The following is a 20,452-nucleotide window of genomic DNA, read 5'->3' on the forward strand; positions in this document are numbered from 1 at the left end:
CCCGTGGTAGATTTCTTTCCCTAAGATCCATGTAGAGAATAAGAACATTGTTCCTCAATTTGATTCGTTTAACAGAGGAGGGAATTCTTTCCTTCATTTGTTCTATCGATAATTGACAACTTTTTTTCTGCATCGTCAGGGAGTGGTCATAGCAGCCTACAGCCCTGTATAACCTAGGATATAAGATTTTCCCAACCCAGAATTTGTTTACAACATGGCTACCTTGTTAATGTAATTATATCGCGGAGTGTATGTTCGTCAGCTGTAAGCGGAGTCGTCGCTTATACATGAAATCAATCGTCTGCTGGGTCTTTTTTCTTTTTTGATCCCATAATTCAAATTTCATTATGGATCTGTTCGGGGATCTTCCAGACCCAGGTACCATATCTTTCATATATTGTTATGATTGTAACTTATTTATATGAAATGCAGCTAGCTGAATCAGAAAGCAGCCATGATTCCCGGAATGCATGTAGAGAGGGCCTGAGTGACTTCCAGACCAGAATTGAATGGTTCCGTCGGTATCTAGCCTTTACAGGCTGTCTTCCGACTCGGGGAAATTTATAGGCTGTCTTCCAGACGACAGAAAAATTCAACCAAAATAAGCTTTTCGGTTGCATTTGCTCAAACGTAACCAATAATCTTATTAGTTGCATTTGTCAAGTTTTATAAAAGAACTTTTCTAAAACCTTTATATCGTAATCCCGTCCTTACAGCTTACTTTGATTATTTGAAGAAAGAATTGAGGACGGGAGCCAAAAATATTGACTAAATGTAAAAATGGCTGTACTAAAGTTAAGACCCATTTCCATGTGGTAAGTGATTAAGTTGGTAACTAAATTTTAAGTTGCCAGGTACGTTACAATGTATGTAGACGATAAGGGCTGTTTACATGGGTTTAGATGGTAAGTGATTTAGTAATTTAGTGAAATAAAAACTGTTCAATTTTTTCTGATTAAGTAGACCTATTTGCATGCGCCAGTGGGCACGACCTGCCGCTCTTGGAGGGGGTCTTTTTGCTCTCTTACGGAGGGGTTTATTTTGAACTCAAGTGTGAACTTGTGTATGCTCCGTCGTCTCCTACCGTTTCGCTGGAATTCCGCGGAAAAATAGGATGGTGGAGTGGCCGGAGAACACAACTTTCAAATTTGTTGATGAATATCTTCGCCATTAATGTTTGTTGAACTATAGAAATGAAAACCTTAACAAACAAGCTAAAAATTATCGATGTTGGAAATAGTGGAAGCTGTGGAATATTCAGTCGACGTGCTGCCAGGAGTTGAAAAAAAAAAAATTGAAGATTCAAAAAATATATCGGGTGGAGGATTTATTATATATTAAAAACTGGATGGGGGGTGGAATATATCTCTCATCCGGAACGAATTTGATGTTATCCATTGTAAAAATACATAATCAAATATTTAACAAAGATATCATCTCATTAAATTAAAAAAAAAAAAAATTCAAATTTTTATGTTTAATGAATCTTTATTATTTAATTTTCAAACGCCAAGAATCTTCTCCCATAATCTTTTCGGCTTACATAATTTATCTCCTCTTTAACTTCGATTAAAATATCATATAATCGATATTTACATCAGTCTATGATATGTTCTGTATTCATTTCTTTTCCCCTCTTGTATAAGTGAAAGTGAATAAATGTATTTTCTTCTTAAAAAATCACAGTATTTGTACGTTCTACCGAATCATCTTCATCCATTGCTGCAGAAGCTATGAGCTTTAAAAAAACATCTCTCAGAATGCCAGATATATGAAAAATCATTACTATTATTCTCCTGTGCGCTGCCTCTCTCCCCATCTGTTGATTCGAGTTGAATGTAGCGCGCATGCACCAATTGCGCTCAATAGAAAATGGCTCTTAGAGAGAAGGAGGTAATTTGAAGGTCTTCAACTAATGACAAACACTTATGGCCCTATATCCTGCTGCAGGGTTCTAGGGCTAGAATCTTAGGCAACCCCCTCCTCAGTCAGATTTTTACGGGGTCCCTCATAGTGAATTTATACTGTAAAAAACAAAAAAATGATGTGAATCCTAACCCCCAGGTAGCAGTCCTGTTACCGCCCCCACACTTGCGGGGCCATGACCACACATGTTATAATGTACAATTACAACCATGTAAGTTAAATTGAACAATTACAGTTAAATTTTTTCTCACTTGCATGTTTGTTTATGGTTAAAACTCACCAACTCAGATGCTGCAAAGATTGTGTGCTCTATAACCTATAAGTATCAAAACTCCTCAAAGAAGGAAATTCTATTTATGTAAAATTGTTCACTGAAATTATTATTATTCACTTTGCTTTTTTTTGGTTCGATCATTTTTTATTATTTATGTAGGAAACAACGATGACACTAAAAATCAAGTTCAGCAGGGTAAGATGCAAGAGAGCAACGGAAGTGAAATCATTTCGAGTCCTCTTTCTTCTGCCTCTGAAGGAGAACAACAAAAGAATTTCAAGAGAAAATTTAATGATGATTGCGGCGATACTCAAGAGACAAAGAAATCTGCCAAAAGTAATTCTATCTACAATTTTAAAAATAGCGGCAACAGCGTCCATCACTACTACTACTACTAAACCACACATGTACCTCGTCCATATTCCTCTGCGGAACCTCTAACGAATTAGTACATGCGAGAATGTGCGTGTACGTGTAGTGAAACCTGACGTGAAGTTTGTTTCTGTGTAATGCTTGTTGTGTGTAGTGCTGCCATCTGCCACCAGTTTTTCTAACTATGAGTGAGTGTCCATCACTGTATAGTGCTGACCATGCTGAAGAAAAGAAGCGTGCCTGCGGGATGGAGGGAGGTCACGTATGTTTCACTGCTTGAACAATGTGGGCACGCGATCAGATCATATCGTCCAGTTATTGTTGAGGGGGTGTGACAGTTAATGGCAGACACTTTCTCCACAATTTAAAAATAATTAAAACATATTTATTATACAATTAAAGATGCAAAATCTATGTAAACAGGGCAATACATCAGATCACGTGACGTTTAAGTATCGCAAGTGACCTTCCTTCATTGCGCATGCTCCTTCTCTTTAGTGTGGACAGTATCATCCAGTAGTGGACACTGCTGCCACACAATAAATGTCTATAAAGACCATAATTCTCATGTTTGTTTCTGTAATGATATAGTCAAATTTCAGCGTTGCATCACCTTTGGTGACAAAATTAAAACAACTTCATAAGCAAGGTGAATTAATGATAAGTGATTAATAAGCTAGGTGAATTCAAAATAACATTTGTGAGGTTATAGTTTTGTCGATGGTAGGTGGCGATGGGAGATTGTTGATGTTTTTGCTACACAAAGACGTGAGCTGCAATGTGAAAAATGTTTGTTTCATTTCTTTGATTAAAATGTATCTTTGATGTTATGTTTCATCATTTGAAGCTCATACTATGTACAAATATTCACTGTTGATTTTCAGTTTCGTGAGTTATCATTAAATGTATAATCTTTCGTCTTTTCCCGATTTCCAGCTTGCGTTCAACTCCAAGGATTTGTAGCCGAAAGGAAAGGAGAGCGGGAAGAGATGCAAGATTGTCATGTAATCCTTGATGATTTTAAGAAGGCTGTATCTCCTTTACTGTCTCTACCGTAAGCGATTCTTCTCTCCACATAATTTTCCCAGTATCTATTTGATCTTGTGATGATCAGTTCTCGCATATCCAATTAATATAGTCAAACTGTGATGATGAGTTGTAAAGTAGAAGCGAGAAAGAAAACTTCAGTACTAGTCGGATATCAAGATTACCTTTGGCATGCTTTTTTCCAAATTGGCACAATGTAGAGGGTAGTTGATGGTAACCTGATGCTGCTATTCATGTTCGTGGTTTAAGCAGCAAGGATTGAACTACCAAAACACATGTAAGAATTGGCAGGTTTTTTGGATCACATATATTGGCAGTCCTCCAGATAACCGACCAGTACCAAAAAATTTAATATCTTGAATAGTAGGGGAGTTATTGCACAGCTACATGCATCTTCTTATCATTACGTTTTTCGATACTAAATTGATGATTGCCCTTGTAGGATGTTTTTTACACATACTTGTTTTCAAATAGAAAAAAAAATATCTTATACAGTGGCAATTTCAGTAATTGGAATCTAAATCTGATATAGTGCTAATCCTGCTTATCATAAGATGCTTTCAGTGAACAATTTTTCTATTTAAGGTTTTTCCTATGGCTTGAGTCATAATTTGATATAGCACCAAACCCATTGTGGAACCTAAATTCTTTGGAACGGATGATGACATTAAATCGGGCTTCAAGTGTATTTCTTTACCAAAATGAAGAAATTATCATTTTACATTTGTGAGGCTATCCTTTTGTGTCAGTTCATTGTTTGTTTGTTAAAAATTTAATTAGGTAGGTTTAATATTATCATTTTCTGTTGAATTGAATTCTAAAATTTGTATCCCGGTTCTATGTTGCAGACACAGGATGTCCTTGTATGCAGTTTTTGATGGCCATGGAGGAGCCAGAGCATCAAAATATGCAGCTGCGAATCTTCACTTGAATTTGGGCAATGCATTATTGAAGGGTATCAACCGCAATTCCAGTCTGAAATTAATTTAAATCCATTTTGGCACTTTATCAAAATAAGGTCAGTTCTTAAAGATAAAAATAACCATAAAAAAAGTCTCTGTCGTAAAACGCTGATGTAGTAAAGTCCATGCTAACCGATCCCATTAATCTATGTCAGTGCTCTTCTCAATTAGCCCTCACTAATCCTGGCTGCGATTTTTGAAAGCAGCATCCACATATATCCACATTTAACAAAAAAACTTATTAATGTAAGTACTGTTTTTTCCTTTTAAATATTCATGCTATCATCATAACAAAACATCATTAGACCTTCACCTCAATGAATTTTTTTTAACCACAGAAAATTTGATCTCATGTGAAAACTGACTAATTTTTATTGGTTGTTTTTCACATAAGTCCAACATTTAAACATTTACAATCTACATTTTCATCAGGTAGTTATATCCAGAATGTAAATGAATATAAACGCATCTTTTCTTATTTTTTCTTTATTTCATCTATCATAATTTCATCATTTATAATTACGGTCTTCAGTCTTGCAAAAAATATAGCTGTATAAATGTACAAAATTGTTTCCGTTATGGGTAAATGAATGAATCATGACTATCAGCATTGATGAGTGTGTGGTTGCTCATGTTAGTTCGAAAAACTGAATAACTCGTGTTTTTTTTTGGTGAATTTCAAACTATTTCGGATGAGACTAGGCTTATTGATTTTTAGAGTTCTCGTTGATGAGAGGCGTGGATTTTCTAAGTATGGCTCTCCTGCTGCCAAGAAAGCTAATAAAATTCTCAGTTTCATGCTTAAAATAGTCTCATCTTAATTCACTGTAATCATCCTCCCTCTTTTCTGCGGTTTAAATTGTCCTGATCTGGAGTATGCCAGGGCTTGAGAAATTGAAAAATATTTTGGCGCCAGCCCAATTTCTTAGCGGCCAAGCATGGAATTTTGCTCAAGAAAAACGGTCCTAAACATGTTTTCTTTCATTTTTCCTCATGTTCTAACATGAAGCATAGTGAAATCAGAAAATTTTGTCTCACCCTTAGACTCCAGTTTAAAAATTTACTCCAATTTAGCAACCACATTTAGAAAATTTTAGGGACCAGTACCAATTTTCTAGTCATCATGACAACCTGGCACTTGTCCAGTCCTGGGGTATGCAGTAAATTTTTGGAGATCAAATCTTCAGAAGATTTAATTGAGTGAGTGCAAAATAGAGCCAATAGGTCACTAGGAGGTATGCAGATCTTGAACAATTAAGAAAGACAATTCTTTGGATACATTATTCTTCAGTAATATGTGTCGGAGAGATATGATAAAAGTACAGGGTGGTTTGGAACTTCACTGACAAACTTCTAGGGGCGGTCGCACAAAATCAAGACAAATTACTTTTGCAATGGAACCTTGGGTTGAAACACGATTATTTGGTTGGAAATGACGTTAGCAATGGAAGAAGCCTCAAGCAATCTGCAACATTTGGCTATAATGGACCCGTGGAATTGTCTGCATGCTCCCTGGACCTGAATCCACTGGATTACTTCTTCTGAGACCACCTGAAAGCATTAGTGTACAACAGTGGACTCAATGGAATAACTTGTTGCTGCTGACAAAATTAACTTGACATCAGGCTTCTGTGAGCACACACACAGGCTCGCTATTCCTTCATTCACTGTGTCAGTAGTGCAACAGTGCCCTCGGATGCCACTTTGAGCAGCTGGTGTGAGTGCTCATATAACCTGTTACATTGGTATGTTTTACTTTCTCTGATAACTGAGACATGCCAATGTTTCTGTAGTTAATTTTCTGATTGAATAAATGTATTTCCACCTAAGGTTCTGTACCACCATAGATGTGGCCCCAAGAAATTATTGCTATTCAGAACTGCATGACGATAAAAATTATTAATTTACTCATCTGAATCCATTAATTGCCACTTCTCCAGATCTTGGTAAATTGAACGATTAATTTATTAAAAACAACTTCAGAACAAACTGATTAACATGTTAAAAATTATATAACTTAAAACGGATAACGGGGGATGCATAAGATTAAAAGTAAAAAGTTGAATGCATGCCAGGAGCCAGTCGTCAAATGCATTTTTATTCAACACTAGTGGTAACTTCACATCAATACAATCAACATAATATAAGGTATATGATGATGTTACAGCAACACCTACAATTCCATTGTAAAAATTATTTGTCTTGACGTATACGATCACCCTGAGAAGTTTGGTTATGGAGTTTTGGACCACCCTGTGCATAAGATTTTCAATGGGATGGATATGATGTATCTTGAGATATTGATACACTGTCAATCTAGTGCTTTGACAAACTAATCAACTAGAAAGTTTGAAACTCAAAACTTTGACGTATTTACTTTAATTCTTAAACTGCTCCCATCCAGAATAGATAGATGGTGAGCTTATAAAAGGCTGCTGAATCATTTTTTTATGATTTACAATACAGGGGAGAAAAAAAAATCCTCGTCTATATAAAAAGATATCATTGTTTGTAGCTTACCTAATCCCATTTCTCATATATGGTCCCAAAATTACATTTCATTTCTTATGTCATACTATAGAATGATCAGATATCCTGTCGATTTGTTTGTGGGTCTGATAGAATTCTGGAATTAGAGATTGCCCCCCCCCCCGCGGTTGAATTTTACACACTCATGCTTTGCATACAACCAGCAATTTAGGGCACTAAAGCTGTCCTTCACTGTCTGTGGTTTCTTGTATCTGAGGAAAGACCTGGAACTAATTACCTGCATCATTGCTCTGTATAATATTTGATTCCTGAAAAAGATATTTCTGTAAAATACATATTAATTTATCTATTTTTTTTCTTCTCACATATGTGGAATTTTTTGAATAACTGTGGATATATGCCCAAACACCAAAATAAAGTTTCCTGATAACCAAAAGTAATTTTCAATTGAGGAAGTCTTAAATTTAAAAAAAAGTTCCTTAGTGCCATTACATTTTTGCAAGTTATGTACTATTTTTGTTTTGTGTGTGTTTTTGTCATTGTATGAATCTGTGCTATTTCTCATGTGGTTTTTTACTTTTTGAATCCTGCCAAGAAAACAATTTAGTTCTGTGCTGGGACGGGAAATTTTTTTTTTTTTAGTAAAAAAAAAATTGAACATTTTTAGTCTCAACATGCTCGTTAATATATTTTCTGTAAATTTTACCACAATAGTGTATGAGTTGTCGTCATGAGATTTACATCTGCAGATACTCATTTTTATATCTGCTATATCCGTGCACACATTAATTGCTTATTGATTATCCATTGCCTTAGTTTTAATTCACCAGATCGCTTTTTAAAATGGTTGGAACCACCTGTCTAGGAGATATTAGTACATGAAGCACTATTAATTTTGTGTCACAGTCTTCTCTCCCAGTATCCCATTTCTGCTTTCACGTTGAAATTTAGTAAAGTGTTTGGTAGCTCAAGTCAGTAAAGTATATATCTGCTTATTGCACCAGTGTATGTCTAGCTGTTTGTGTTCAGTAAGTTCATAACTAGCTCAGTCATTGCCATGTCCTTCGTTTGAGTAGAAATGCCCAATCTCTCAAAAGAGACTAACACTTCCATTTCCTTCTGGAAAAGATACATAGCTCTGTCTGCTCGTGAAAGGTCAGTTTATTGTGATTGTTTGCCCAAAAGATATTACTTGTTATGGACAGTAAAATTCCCTTCGAATACCTGGCCAAAAAGTTTGTTCTGGAGGGTTTGGAAGATTTTTTTTAACAGTGAAAAATAACTACTTATGAGCTTTGAATGAACAAATAATTTATTTTTTCTTGTTCACACATCTGTCAGGCTCTTCAACAAGATGGCTTCAACCTATTACTGAGGACAAAAAAAGAAGAAAGTGATAAGCATCTCCTACTGTTTCCCGACAATTTACAGAAGTTTATTTTGCATTGTTATCAGGATCGGCTGTTGTACTGAAATGACATAAGATTCAATAATATGAGCATTTATATGCAGGGTGTCCTGTAAGTGCTAATGTTGCCTTTATCTCATCAACTGTTTGTCATAGAGGTATAGTTTCAATTAAAAAAATGTTCAAAAGGCGTTCAACAATTACTCTGTGCCAGTTTTGATAGTGCGCCCGAGTGGCGCAGTGGTAAAGATGCTCGTCTTCCACTATGAAGGTTACCATCAAGGTCCATGGGTTCGAATCCGGGCATATAACATTAGAAGCAAGTTCTTTACCTACCGAGCCTAGGGCGACCACCTATGGATGGAGCCTTCATTGCCCACCCAACTCCACTGGTTGGAAATGGCCATATGGCGATATATGACCGGAGTTGGTGTGCAGTGTAGTAGTATTAGTTTTGATAGTGAAAATGCAGTGTGTAACGAAATAAAAAAGTCTAAATTTCAGTTAGAGGGTTGTTGCCCTGTTTCTTCTGAGGCCAGTAAAGTAAATTTCAAGTTACCAAGTGTGATATTTACTGAGGTATTCAAATTCAAATATCGGAAAAAGCTGATAAAGAACAGCATAAATGAGGGAAAGGATTGTTGTTTGTTAGTTTTTGCTGTGCTTTCATAACTTTTCTCCGATTTTTAAATTAAAATATCTTAGCGAATATTGTACATGGAATTTTTCTGTTGGCCTCAGAAGATACAGAGCAATAACTTTCTAATTGGAAGTTAGAGGACAAAGGGGACTATTTAAAAATTTAGATTTTTTTATTTTGTAACACTATTTCCACTCTCAAAACTGGCACAGGGTAATTTTTAAATGCCTTTTGAACATTTTTTAATTTGGAATCATATATTTATATGTATGGTTGATGAGATAGAGGCTTCATTAGCACTTACAGAATACCGTGTGTATGCAATTATCATTTACTACTAAAAATGGAGCTGTAGTTTGTAATGTTGATGAAAGCATTTTTCAGTTTCACCTTGTTGAAGAAAGCTATCTGCAGTGAAAAAATAAATACAGTATTTCTTAACATATCTGTTGTGGTGCTTATGCCTTTAAAAACAATATGGGAGGATTGCTACTCTTACTCAGACACTACACCTATGTTAATTTTTTGCAAAAATCACAATCATCAGGAAATTGGCCATAAACATTCAATATAGCATTCAAACATACACAAATTAAATTGCATTTCAACTATTCTGAAAAAATAGTCGTTTACGTGAATATTTAATTTTACTCTGAGAATATACAATGATATAGACGTATGTTCATGCTGCAGCACATACCTTAAATGAACATTTTCTGTATATGCTTTTTTTTAAATTGTGGCACTCATGTCCATGCAAGGGATAGGCCAAGAAATATGGTGCTCCTGATACTTATTCTTTTAATAAAATTTCTCCACTTCATGACTATAAATCAACAATTTCGGTGTCCATAAAATCATATATAACAATATTAATCTCTGGTCCCATACTTGAAAAAAAATGTGGTTGTTAAGTTTGTATATATATATATATATATATATATATTTGGAACTTTGTTTTTTAATCTCTTTATAGTGGAAGAACAGCAGATCGAGAGGGAGATGAAACGCGTCATCTTAGAAGCATTCAAAAAGACAGATGAATCATTTCTGAAGGAAGCGAGAAGTGCGAAGCCATCTTGGAAAGATGGGACAACAGCAATAGTTGTGTTAGGAATCGACAACAGTTTATATATTTCTAATTTAGGCGATAGTAAGGTAAAGTTTGCTCATCAGAAGATATCCTATAATCATGTAAAATGCATTTTGTTAATCCCTGATAAGGTATAGAATAGTTGGTCTTACATAGTTCTTTTACTTTTGAAAAATTTCAAAGACCATTATTTTTGGAAGAAACGCTGCAATTACTGTGTCACTCGTACAAAAAATTGCCTAATAAGTTCTGAAAATGGTGACATAAATTATATCACACTGACTTATGAATTTAGTAGTAAATGTTTCTTTTTTGATGGTGTAAAGTTCCTATATAGCTTTTATTGCTCAAATTTTTTTTTTTTTTTTGGAGAGGGGGGGGGGGGAGGGACTAACTATGCATGTGTCACATTGGCAAAAGAGCAGCATACCTCAGAATATAATCAATCTCTAAACATATGAATGTAGGACTTGACGAATTGAGAAAAGGATTTTGGCATCAACTATCAGCAATCAGTTTTAGGTGTTCAATTTTGTGAAAGCCAAACATTTTCCATGTGTTGTGGGTATTGAGGTTTTGTAAGTTCATACGCACACCAACTTTAATTCCAAAAATATTTTGTTGCTCTTTGGACTACGATTCAACCACTCACTTAGGGGGCCGTTCAAGTATTACATCATCATCGATGGGGGGGTTCCGATTTGCTGACTTTTGATGACAAGGGGGAGGGGGGGTTGAATAATGCTTACGTCATCAACCACCCTTTATGAAAATATGTGTTGGATTCAGAGGGGCAGAGCCGATGACGAAATTTTGCCTTCTCTCTTCCTCAGACGAGATACCGTCCATGAGCTCTTGCTGGTGCGTGCAAAAGAGATCCATAATTTGATTTGATGACTTTTTATTTTATGACAAGGGGGGGGGGAGTTTGGATAATGCTTACGTCATCAACCACCCTTTATGAAAATATGAAGTATTTTTAATGGCATTTTACTCTGTGAGCGAAAAACGAGAAAACCTTTCGATAGTTTGTGGGCACTTGAAGTAACATCCCCCCCCCCCACTATTGATAAGTGCCCTACAGAGCCACTTTAGTGATCTGTAAATTTTTTGTGGATCCAAGTGATCTGGAAATGTGTCCGGGCCTCTTAAGTGCTCTGGAACTGCGCCACGCATCACTCAAGTGATCCGTAGTTATATACCGCGGATCACACTTAAATAGTCTGAGAATATGCCGCGGGTAACTTGAGTGATGTAGAACCGCACTGGGGGCCACTTAAGTGTTCTAAAACTATGTTACATGTCACTCAAGGGATCTCTAATTTGTCACGGATCGCTTAAGTGTTTTGGAACTGTGTCGCCGGTCATTTAAGTTATCTGAAAATGTGCCACGGGCCACTTAAATGTTCTGTAATTGTACCACGGGACACAAGCTATCCCTAAATGTGTCACTTAGTTCATTTTTACAAAATTTGGTTTGAGGAAGGCAGGCCACATCAGATAACCCCCAGGGCCATATTTGCTTCGCGGGCCAAGTGCCTTTATGCGATTTGTCACTATATGGCTTAAAGGGTGTCACAATGAATTTATTAAAGGTATAAATTTTGAGTTCATAGCCTTTTTAAATAACATTGAAATTAACAGAAATTTAAATTTATTATAATAACAATAAAGGAATTTTTTCCTGAAATTTCAATTTAAAAAATATTTTTTTGCATTAAAAAAATAATTTTTTTTGATCGTGGGGGGGGGGGCGGCATGAGCCCCCTATTACCCCCCCCTCCCCCCCCCCCCCACCAAAATTGTCTCTGATCCCACCAAAATGTGTTAGGATTCAGACTGAAGACAGCAGAGCTGATGACGAAATTTTGCTGACAAGGGGGTCAGAGTTTTGCTTACTTTTGCTAACAGGAGTGGGGGGGGGGTACAAAATGGCTAAAAATTTGCTTACGTAATACTTGAACGGCTCCCTTACCAGGGCCTTTTCCTCATAAGTTAGAACCCTGGGCAAACTCAAGTTTTGAGGGAGAGCCCTCTATATCTACAACATTGTATCATCTCCTATCAAGAAGTCACGATTTATAAAAATGTTCCAAATGAAAATACCTTTGCTGTTTTGCAATGCTTACCTGATTGTATTAATATTTTGAAACCATAATATACATGCATGTTTGCCCTAATTTGTTTTTTTTTTCTTTTCCCATACAGGCTATACTTTGTCGATATAACAAGGAGTCAAAGAAACCAGTGGCTATTCCATTGAGTAAGGACCATTCCCCTACGGAATACACAGAGAGGATGCGTATTCAAAAAGCTGGTGGATACGTAAGGTACTGCTATTTTGTAAGAGGATTCATTTCCAATTTTTTTTCAAGTAATGTAAATGCACTAGAACTCTTTGACCTACTACTTCCTTTTCCTTGTGGAGTGATTCAAATTATTGGAAAAAATTTTATTCAAAATCAATTTTAAACCAATATTGAACGAATGAGCATGAAATGTACCAGAAAAAAGTTTCAATCTAATTTTTGTCAGCATCTATTAATGTCAAGGGGAAATTCACAAACATGAAATTGTAACTACCACAATTTCCTCCTTATAAATCCAAGGCAGAGTATAATCTGCACATGCAAGTTTTCTACTTACAGAAAGAAAATTCAGCATACAATCCACAGCAGCATTTAATCCGCAAATGAGATTGTATCATGGAAGCTTGAGTTCATGAAAATTATGTGTGAAATGTTGGAACACTTCTGATCTTCAATTTAAATTTGCATGAAACAATGTAAGATACCCTTTATATCTTAGGTTTAGAAGTTCAATAGAAATTTTGATCACCAATAATCATGTTTTTTCAGAAAACAAATGTCAATAATTCTACTTACTCCTGTGTAAGCTATCTGTTATCTTTAAAAATATATATGGATTTATTTTCATTTCATCTTTGAGGGTAAATGTATAGATAATCAATATTAAAAAATTGAAATGTTAGTTTCTAACAATCAACTATTGTTTTTACTTGGTGCAAACTTGAACAATTAGTTTTGAATGAGAAAGATGTTCAAAGAAATGGCATATTGTTTGTGACTAGCGGAGTAGTTTATAAAAATGTGTGTTCGTAAAATCAAGCGTTGACTGTATGATCTGCAGATTATAGGCAGGAAATAACTATAGCTAAAAGTTCAGATTTTCAATGATCATACTTTTGATTATTGAAGTAGTGCCGCTATGTCTGATTATATATTTTTTTTATATTTAATTTTAAATCTTGACTTAAATGTAGTTGAAGGGATTATAAGTAAGTTTCAAAGATTAGGACTCATAATTTTTGAAATTATATGAATTTGTATAATACGAGATATTTTATATTGATTTTTTTTCAAAGGGAAGGCAGAGTCATGGGCATATTGGAAGTTTCAAGGTCTATTGGCGATGGTCAGTATAAAGCATTAGGTGTCACGTGCGTACCGGATGTGAAACGTTGTCAGCTTACTGAAAATGATCACTTCGTGCTCTTAGCTTGTGATGGACTGTGGAAAGTGTTCACTTCTGAAGAGGTTTTGCAAATCGTTACAAGCTCTTTGAAGGTAGGGGTCTTGACGTGTCTCAAGTTATCCTCTTTATTAAATTGAATGTGCTCAGCACATTTAACATATATATATCGTATCATGCATTTTGGTAATGTTCTCATTAACACAGTTCAGTCACATGAATAAGACAGCCTCCTAATTATGACATCAACTGTGTTTAGCTGAAGAAATAAAACATGTAACACTAGCTGGCCTGGTGTGAATAGAACGTGAGATATAAGCATTCGAAAAATGTATTTAATACTGTCGCAGGTTGAACAAAGTTCATCAGATTTCCACAAAAGGGGGATGATCTAGTTGAGCACCACAGTATTTCCAGAACTGGGCAGTTTGTGGAATATTTTCACATGCTGTTGCAACTTGGCAATCAGACTACTTGGATCCACTGAGGTGGGAACAGTGAAACACATTCACCATGGATGCGAGAAGGGAATATTCACTCAATTAGGCTTGAGGATTGATCGACCAGAGCTAGACTGATTTCCAAATATTTTACATCTCCAAATTTTTTTTTAATTACACAAATACGAGATATGTACATATACACAACATCTATACAATATACAAACACATATAACACACACTTTTGGCCTCAAGGGACATGAATGTCCTTCCAGCAGGTCTATAAGGGTTTCTCTGTTGATATTTTTTTTAGCAACAGCCTATTATGGTTTGGGTTGGTTGATAATTGTTCAATATAAAGTTTATTTTATTTTTGTATTTATGAAACAAAGAAATTTTACATACAGATGGGTTATTATACTATGTTGTTGTAATATAAATTCTAGACTGGTATTCATAGAAAATGTGAATATATTGTTATTGGATCTTATGTTATTATTTGTATGATTGATTGCATGGTATAGATTCATTATTTTTGGAGCGGTGTATCTATAACTCTTTTGGAATAACGTGTTATTTGTTTTCGGCACTTGATATAAGTTATTCAATCTAGATGTTCTATTTTGTTTCATTTGTAACCAATTATTGTTTAAGAATGAAAATTTTATTATTCTATAAACATAGTTTTGTCTTATAGTTAGCTTATGACATTCTGTGCTGTTGGTGTTTATTGTGGTATTTGTTATTTGTGATCTCTCTCTCTCTTATTTTGTTATATATATTATCTAGTTTTTGTATATTTCTTTGATATGCACCTCCCAAAGCAGTGATTCTATATGCTACTATTGAATATATCCAAGCATAAAATAAATCTTTCAGAAAGTTGCTGTCTATTGTGTCTCAGTCTATATTGCTGCATATATTCTTAATTTTTTAATTATTTTTTCACACTGTGAGTTCCATTTTAAATCATCTTGCATTATTATTCTTAGGTAGTTGTATTCATGTACTCTTTCAATTTTTTGACGGTTACATTGTAAAATATGTTGACACAGACAAATGAACATGAATTTTTATACTTAAATTTGTCAAACTGTTTATGTTTCTTGTTTTAAGCAAATGTATTTAGTTTTCTGTATGTTTGGTTTTAGTTTATTTTTCTTATGCCAGGTACTGATTTTGAATAGGTCTTCAACTTTTTTTATTAAATTTGTAATTGCAGTGTCTTCAACATACAGTATTGTATCGTCTGTGAATGAGATTAGTTTACCATTTATGTGAAGGTTGAATATGTCATTTATGTAAATGAGGGACAATATCGGGCCAAGAACAGATCCCTGAGGAACACCTTTTTTTACTTCTAAGAATGTACTTATTTCTTCACCTATTTTAACTGATTGTTTCCTATTAGAGTAAATCCTATCCTAATATGATTAAATAATATCCTCTACATTTATGAAGTTTCAACATGGGGGAGGGGCATTAGGATTTCAGTGATGCTTTGGCTGGGCATGACCTAAAAAAGGTTGGGAACCCCACTGCTTTAGATTTTTCTACCTTTTCATTAACTTCACATTTGTAGATTTGAATAAAGTGAACAATCAAGGGTAGTTTTCCCCTAACAATGCTGAATGTTTTTCTTTGACTGCCCGTAGATTATTTCCAAGTTACATAAACGCTGACTATACCTTTTTGTTCTGTTTGCAGGATAGAACTAGAGGCCAGATACCAGATAACATATGTTATGAGACTGCGTGTAACAGGCTAGTGAGTGAAGCAATAAGACGGCAAAGCGGTGATAATGTGACTGTAGCCATTGCATCCATCAAGCAGGTCCAAGGATGAAAAACAAACGAACAATAAATATGCTTGTAAAAAAGTATCTGGGCACACCTTAATGATGAAAAGGACCATTGAGGACTTGAAACCATCTGACTATTTCTTGTCATGTTAAACACAATTATTTTTTTCTTCTTCCATGTTATTGTGTTTCATATCAAAATCCATGTGAATGAGTAGTTTGTTAGATTAGTGATTTGTAAAAAAAATGTTGCTGCAAGGAGTTTCTAAGGGATGTGTTTCCAAATGAAGAGTATATGAGGATGAAAATGTGTGTAATGAATGGCTATTGCATACGCAAAGGGTCGTAAATCCTCTGTGACCAAGGTATCAGATAAGTGCCAGTTGAAGACACCATATTGAACATTGAATTTTTGTTATGCTACGTGAAATGGTGAGTATCTTCGAAACATGCAGCAATGAATTAATGCAAGGCCATTGAAATTATGGTGTTGTTTACTAAAATTACCTTTGTAATATTACATTTTTAACCAGTTTATTATACCTATTCACAGTTACTTACTGAACAGCATAGTTTTTTTTTCAGTTTGTTATGATAAGTGGGGGGAGGGGGGATCGCTGAATTTTACTGTCTTTTATGCTAGAATGGTACTTACTACTGAAGCTGTTCTATTGTAAATTAAATCAATATACATCTGATTTAACTGACTTCATTGAGCTGCCCTCTAGAGTGAAAAATTGTTATTATTTGTCAGACCTTGTTATAAGGTCACCTCAGAGGAATTGGCAAATTCGAAATCAAAAAGGTGGGTGATGTTGGGAAGGAATAGAATATAATGACATAATGCAGTACAGCTAAGTGTAGGTGCAGATCTGGGGGTGGGGAGAACCATAATGTCTCCCAAGACTCTAAAATACGTCTACCCTTTAAAATATGGGGTGATCCAATAAACCTACACAATAAGTTGTCCATCCCGATACATCATCTTGAATCTGAGCTTGTATAAATGGCAATGTTATAAAAGAAATATTTCTTGTAAGATTTAAGCATGAAACCGGACAAATTTGGCTCAAAAAACATTTTTATTACATCAGTGACATTTTTTTCCAAAATTAATGGGGGGTGGTGTACAGTTTAAATTCTTGCAGAAGTTCACCAAAAGTGAAGCCTTTGTTTTACTTTAGAATAGAGAAAAGAGAGAGGGAAAAAGACATGAATGTTCTTTTGTTGATGACCAAAGACAGTTGTCTTTGATCATCCACCAACCTTCCTCTTTGTTTGCTGTATTTAATTGTCAAATAATCTTCAATTCTCTTCATTTTTTTCCGGGGGGGGGGGGGGGAGAGTAAGATAGCAAAGGCAAATGCGAAAAACTCTCCTCTCTCCGTCCATTGGGTTACCGTGAATTTTACAAATAAAGGGGATGATATGCTGGTTTTTCCAACTAAACTAGAAAGAGTCAGGGCCATAGCTACAATTTCTCAGGAAAGCCAAACTCAATTTCCCCCCACCTCTTAAAAAGAAGCTTTTGTAACACGCTTTTTACATTACGTTGAAGTGAAAAAAAAACTTTCATTTTTTTTCACTTTTTCACTTTTTTTGTTTCTGAAATTTGCCGCCATGAGCATGCATTATCTCTCCCTCCCCTCTGTTTTTGCCTTGTGATGAGTTATGATATTTGCGGGAAGAGAATTATTATCTTAGCCATTTTATGAACCCTATGAGTATGAATTTTTCTCACTACATCGCATGGCCACATTGGTATGTATATGTTTGTATAAGATGTGGAAAAAATTTTATTTTCATAATACTCTACCTGCACTTTACATTTACTTTGACAAGAACTTATATCTTCCTTCTCAAAACAAAATTCCATTTCCTATTTTTCTGAATTGACGAGAAGGTTCTCACAGGTGTATAAAAAAAGACCCTGTCATCTGTTCTTATAGAAATAAGAGCCTTTTATGCTGTCATAGATAATGTTTGTCATTCACTGTTATGAATTTATAATAAAACAGGAGCTACAAAATCTGAATCTAACATCATAGTTTCTGTCTTGCTGATGAGGTGTATGCGTTTTAGATGTATTTTTATAAAAAAAAGTTGTGTTTATAGATCCGTACCCCCATGCTGTAGCAAGATTTTTTCATTGACGGGAAGCCGGCTTATGGCTCCCATAAAAAACTTTTTTTATGAGGGCTGAAAATTTTGCTTTTGTTTCTGTTGGGATTGGCATTACCAGCGTCAGGTCTGGATTAACATGAAGCAAAATAAGCACGTGCTTAGGGCCAGGGTCATCTTTAGAGCGTCATGGGCCCCCGGGCCAAGTGATTTTTCTGAGGCTCTACCTGGCAAATTCTCGAAAAATTCAACTACTTCTCATTTTTCTGAGGCCCCTATTCTGTTGAGGTGCCCGGGGGGACCCATGCGTTAAGACGACACTGCTTAGGGCATCTGTACAAAAGGGGCACCACAAAAATATATCAAATGGTATTTTTTTTAAATGTACAATTTTTTTTTTAACATCGATCATCCGATAGAAGATTCTAAAATTTTAAGAACACTTAATTGTGTAGTTGAAGATCATTATCACAAGGATTGCACAAAAGATGAGGAACTAATAATATTGCAAAATGGACTTCACATTATTGCTGAGTTTTTCGATTAGCTTTTCACAATTTTCATAAAGTACGACCAGGGCTGTCTTAACATTATCATACACCCACACACAAAGCAATTTTTCTGAGAGATGCACTGCAACCTAGCTAAAAGTTCCTACCTACCTGTTTCCATATTTATTCTTGAAAATCAGAACCAGATCTAATTGTCACTTGACACCCTGGAGAAGTGCCCAGATGGGCCCCCGTGCAGTAAACCAAGTTCTACTAAATAAGGACATGATTTTTGTGGGTCATTAGTGGATCAACTGTGTAATTTGATCTATAGAAGTAAAAGAAATGCTACCAGGTGTAAATTACAAACTTGAGAATGTATCTGAAAGAAAAAATACCCAATACATTATAACGGTGATTCATCAGAAATAAGATACCTATTGGCAGGGCCGCAACTGAATACTTGGTTAGCCGGAGTAACGGCGCATTTAGGCACCCCCTCGTAATGTTGAAGGATAGGTTAAATGGTTAAATTTGTGCCTCCTTTTGTGATAAGGCTGGGGTACCAGACCACCCCCCACTACTACTTCACCAACTCTGGCCATATCGCTATATTGCAATTTACTGCCATTAGTGAGATGGGTTGGAAGTGAAGGTGCTGTCTATCGGTGGTCGCCTCGAGTTCGTTTGGGAAAATATCTTATCCTCCCTTGGGTTCGAACCCGGGACCCTGACAACAACCTTCACGATGGTAGACGAGCATCTTACCACCATGCCACTCGGGCACACCCCCGTCCCCCACTAGTTGCGGCCATTCTGAGATTCAATGGTTTCTCCTTGGAATGTTGTTATACAGCCTTTATCTCATCAACCGTTCGTCGTAGTGGTATGGTTCTGAGATTTTAAAAATTCTCAAAATGTGACCAGAAATCATTCTATACGAGTTTTGAGGATGAAAATACGATGTACACAAAATAAAAATAAAAATTTGAATACGACCCCCCCCCCCCCGTCCTCTAACTCCAATTAGACAAATGTTGCTCTTTCTCTTCTCAGCTCAACAAATTACATGTTTTTAACTGCATTATTAACCACCGAGATATTTAAATTCAAAAAACGGCGACAGGTCCGAGCTTAGGAGAATTTCGCGGCGCAATGAAAAAAAAAAAAATTTTGCGGCCCCTCTAAAAATTTTTTTATGTAGTTGCTCCCCGACTTACAAACTTTTCTAGTTACGAACATAAATCTTGTAGGGAAATTTTTTTTCTTCAGAAAGAACATATTTTATTACACTAATTTTTTCATCATTTCAGGAACGCGTTGATAGTCGAGATCGTAATCAAATACGATCCATTGAGAGGAAATGGCATTTAAATTAATTTCAAAAATTCATAAATTATTAATAATTAGCGTGGTCCCCCCTGCTGACACTTCACTGTGGCTCGAATCATATAGGACAGACGTAAATTTTTGTCATGCTTTTGAAGCGCTTCATTATCTCTTTATCAAATATACGTTGCAATTCGATAACTTTGATAATTTTTCGAATTTTTTATTGCTGTTAAAGTAAAGGAATCTAGTACTGGAATTCCATGACCCCTTACAAGGGTGGGGCCGACAGGCAGGATCGTCTTGAGAGCATCATGGGCCCCCGAGCCAAGGGATTTTTTGGAGGCCCTACCTGAAAAATTCTCGAAAAATTCAACTACGTTTCGTTTTTCTGAGGCACCTCTTCTCTTGAAGGCCCTTCAGGCACGGGCCTGGAGGGGGGCAGGTGTTAAGACGGCACTGCCTAAGGTTCACACCAGGCGTCCTCTTCTTTCAGTTTCGAATCTGGTAACCCTATCTGATGACCACATAATTTATATTTTCACTTATTTGTTCGATCATCCATA

The 20,452-nt window shown here is 35.6% G+C and overlaps 1 protein-coding gene across 1 annotated transcript; it reads left to right on the forward strand.

The window, feature by feature from the left end:
* Positions 1 to 205: 205 nt before the first annotated feature.
* On the forward strand, positions 206 to 17,985 carry LOC149080920 (integrin-linked kinase-associated serine/threonine phosphatase 2C-like). Its single transcript, XM_089237609.1, has 8 exons — positions 206 to 378; positions 2,360 to 2,536; positions 3,509 to 3,626; positions 4,468 to 4,574; positions 10,096 to 10,277; positions 12,421 to 12,542; positions 13,598 to 13,799; positions 15,852 to 17,985. Exons 1-8 carry the CDS (start codon positions 348 to 350, stop codon positions 15,987 to 15,989), a joined length of 1,077 nt encoding a protein of 358 aa, XP_089093735.1. The 5' UTR covers positions 206 to 347; the 3' UTR covers positions 15,990 to 17,985.
* Positions 17,986 to 20,452: the final 2,467 nt, after the last annotated feature.

The sequence above is a fragment of the Pholcus phalangioides genome, unplaced genomic scaffold (genome assembly GCF_987345545.1).
Source record: "Pholcus phalangioides strain wild (caught in Gottingen) unplaced genomic scaffold, Ppha-v1.0 ptg000010l_1, whole genome shotgun sequence".
In the NCBI taxonomy this organism is placed as follows: Eukaryota; Metazoa; Arthropoda; class Arachnida; order Araneae; family Pholcidae; genus Pholcus; species Pholcus phalangioides.

What these genes read in the sequence shown, in the direction of transcription:
- LOC149080920 (XM_089237609.1), top strand. Translation starts at nt 348, where the DNA reads ATGGATCTGTTCGGGGATCTTCCAGACCCAG. An exon ending in TCTCCTTTACTGTCTCTACC is followed by an intron (nt 3,627 to 4,467) that starts GTAAGCGATTCT and finishes TCTATGTTGCAG; the next exon opens with ACACAGGATGTCCTTGTATG. An exon ending in TCGTTACAAGCTCTTTGAAG is followed by an intron (nt 13,800 to 15,851) that starts GTAGGGGTCTTG and finishes TTCTGTTTGCAG; the next exon opens with GATAGAACTAGAGGCCAGAT.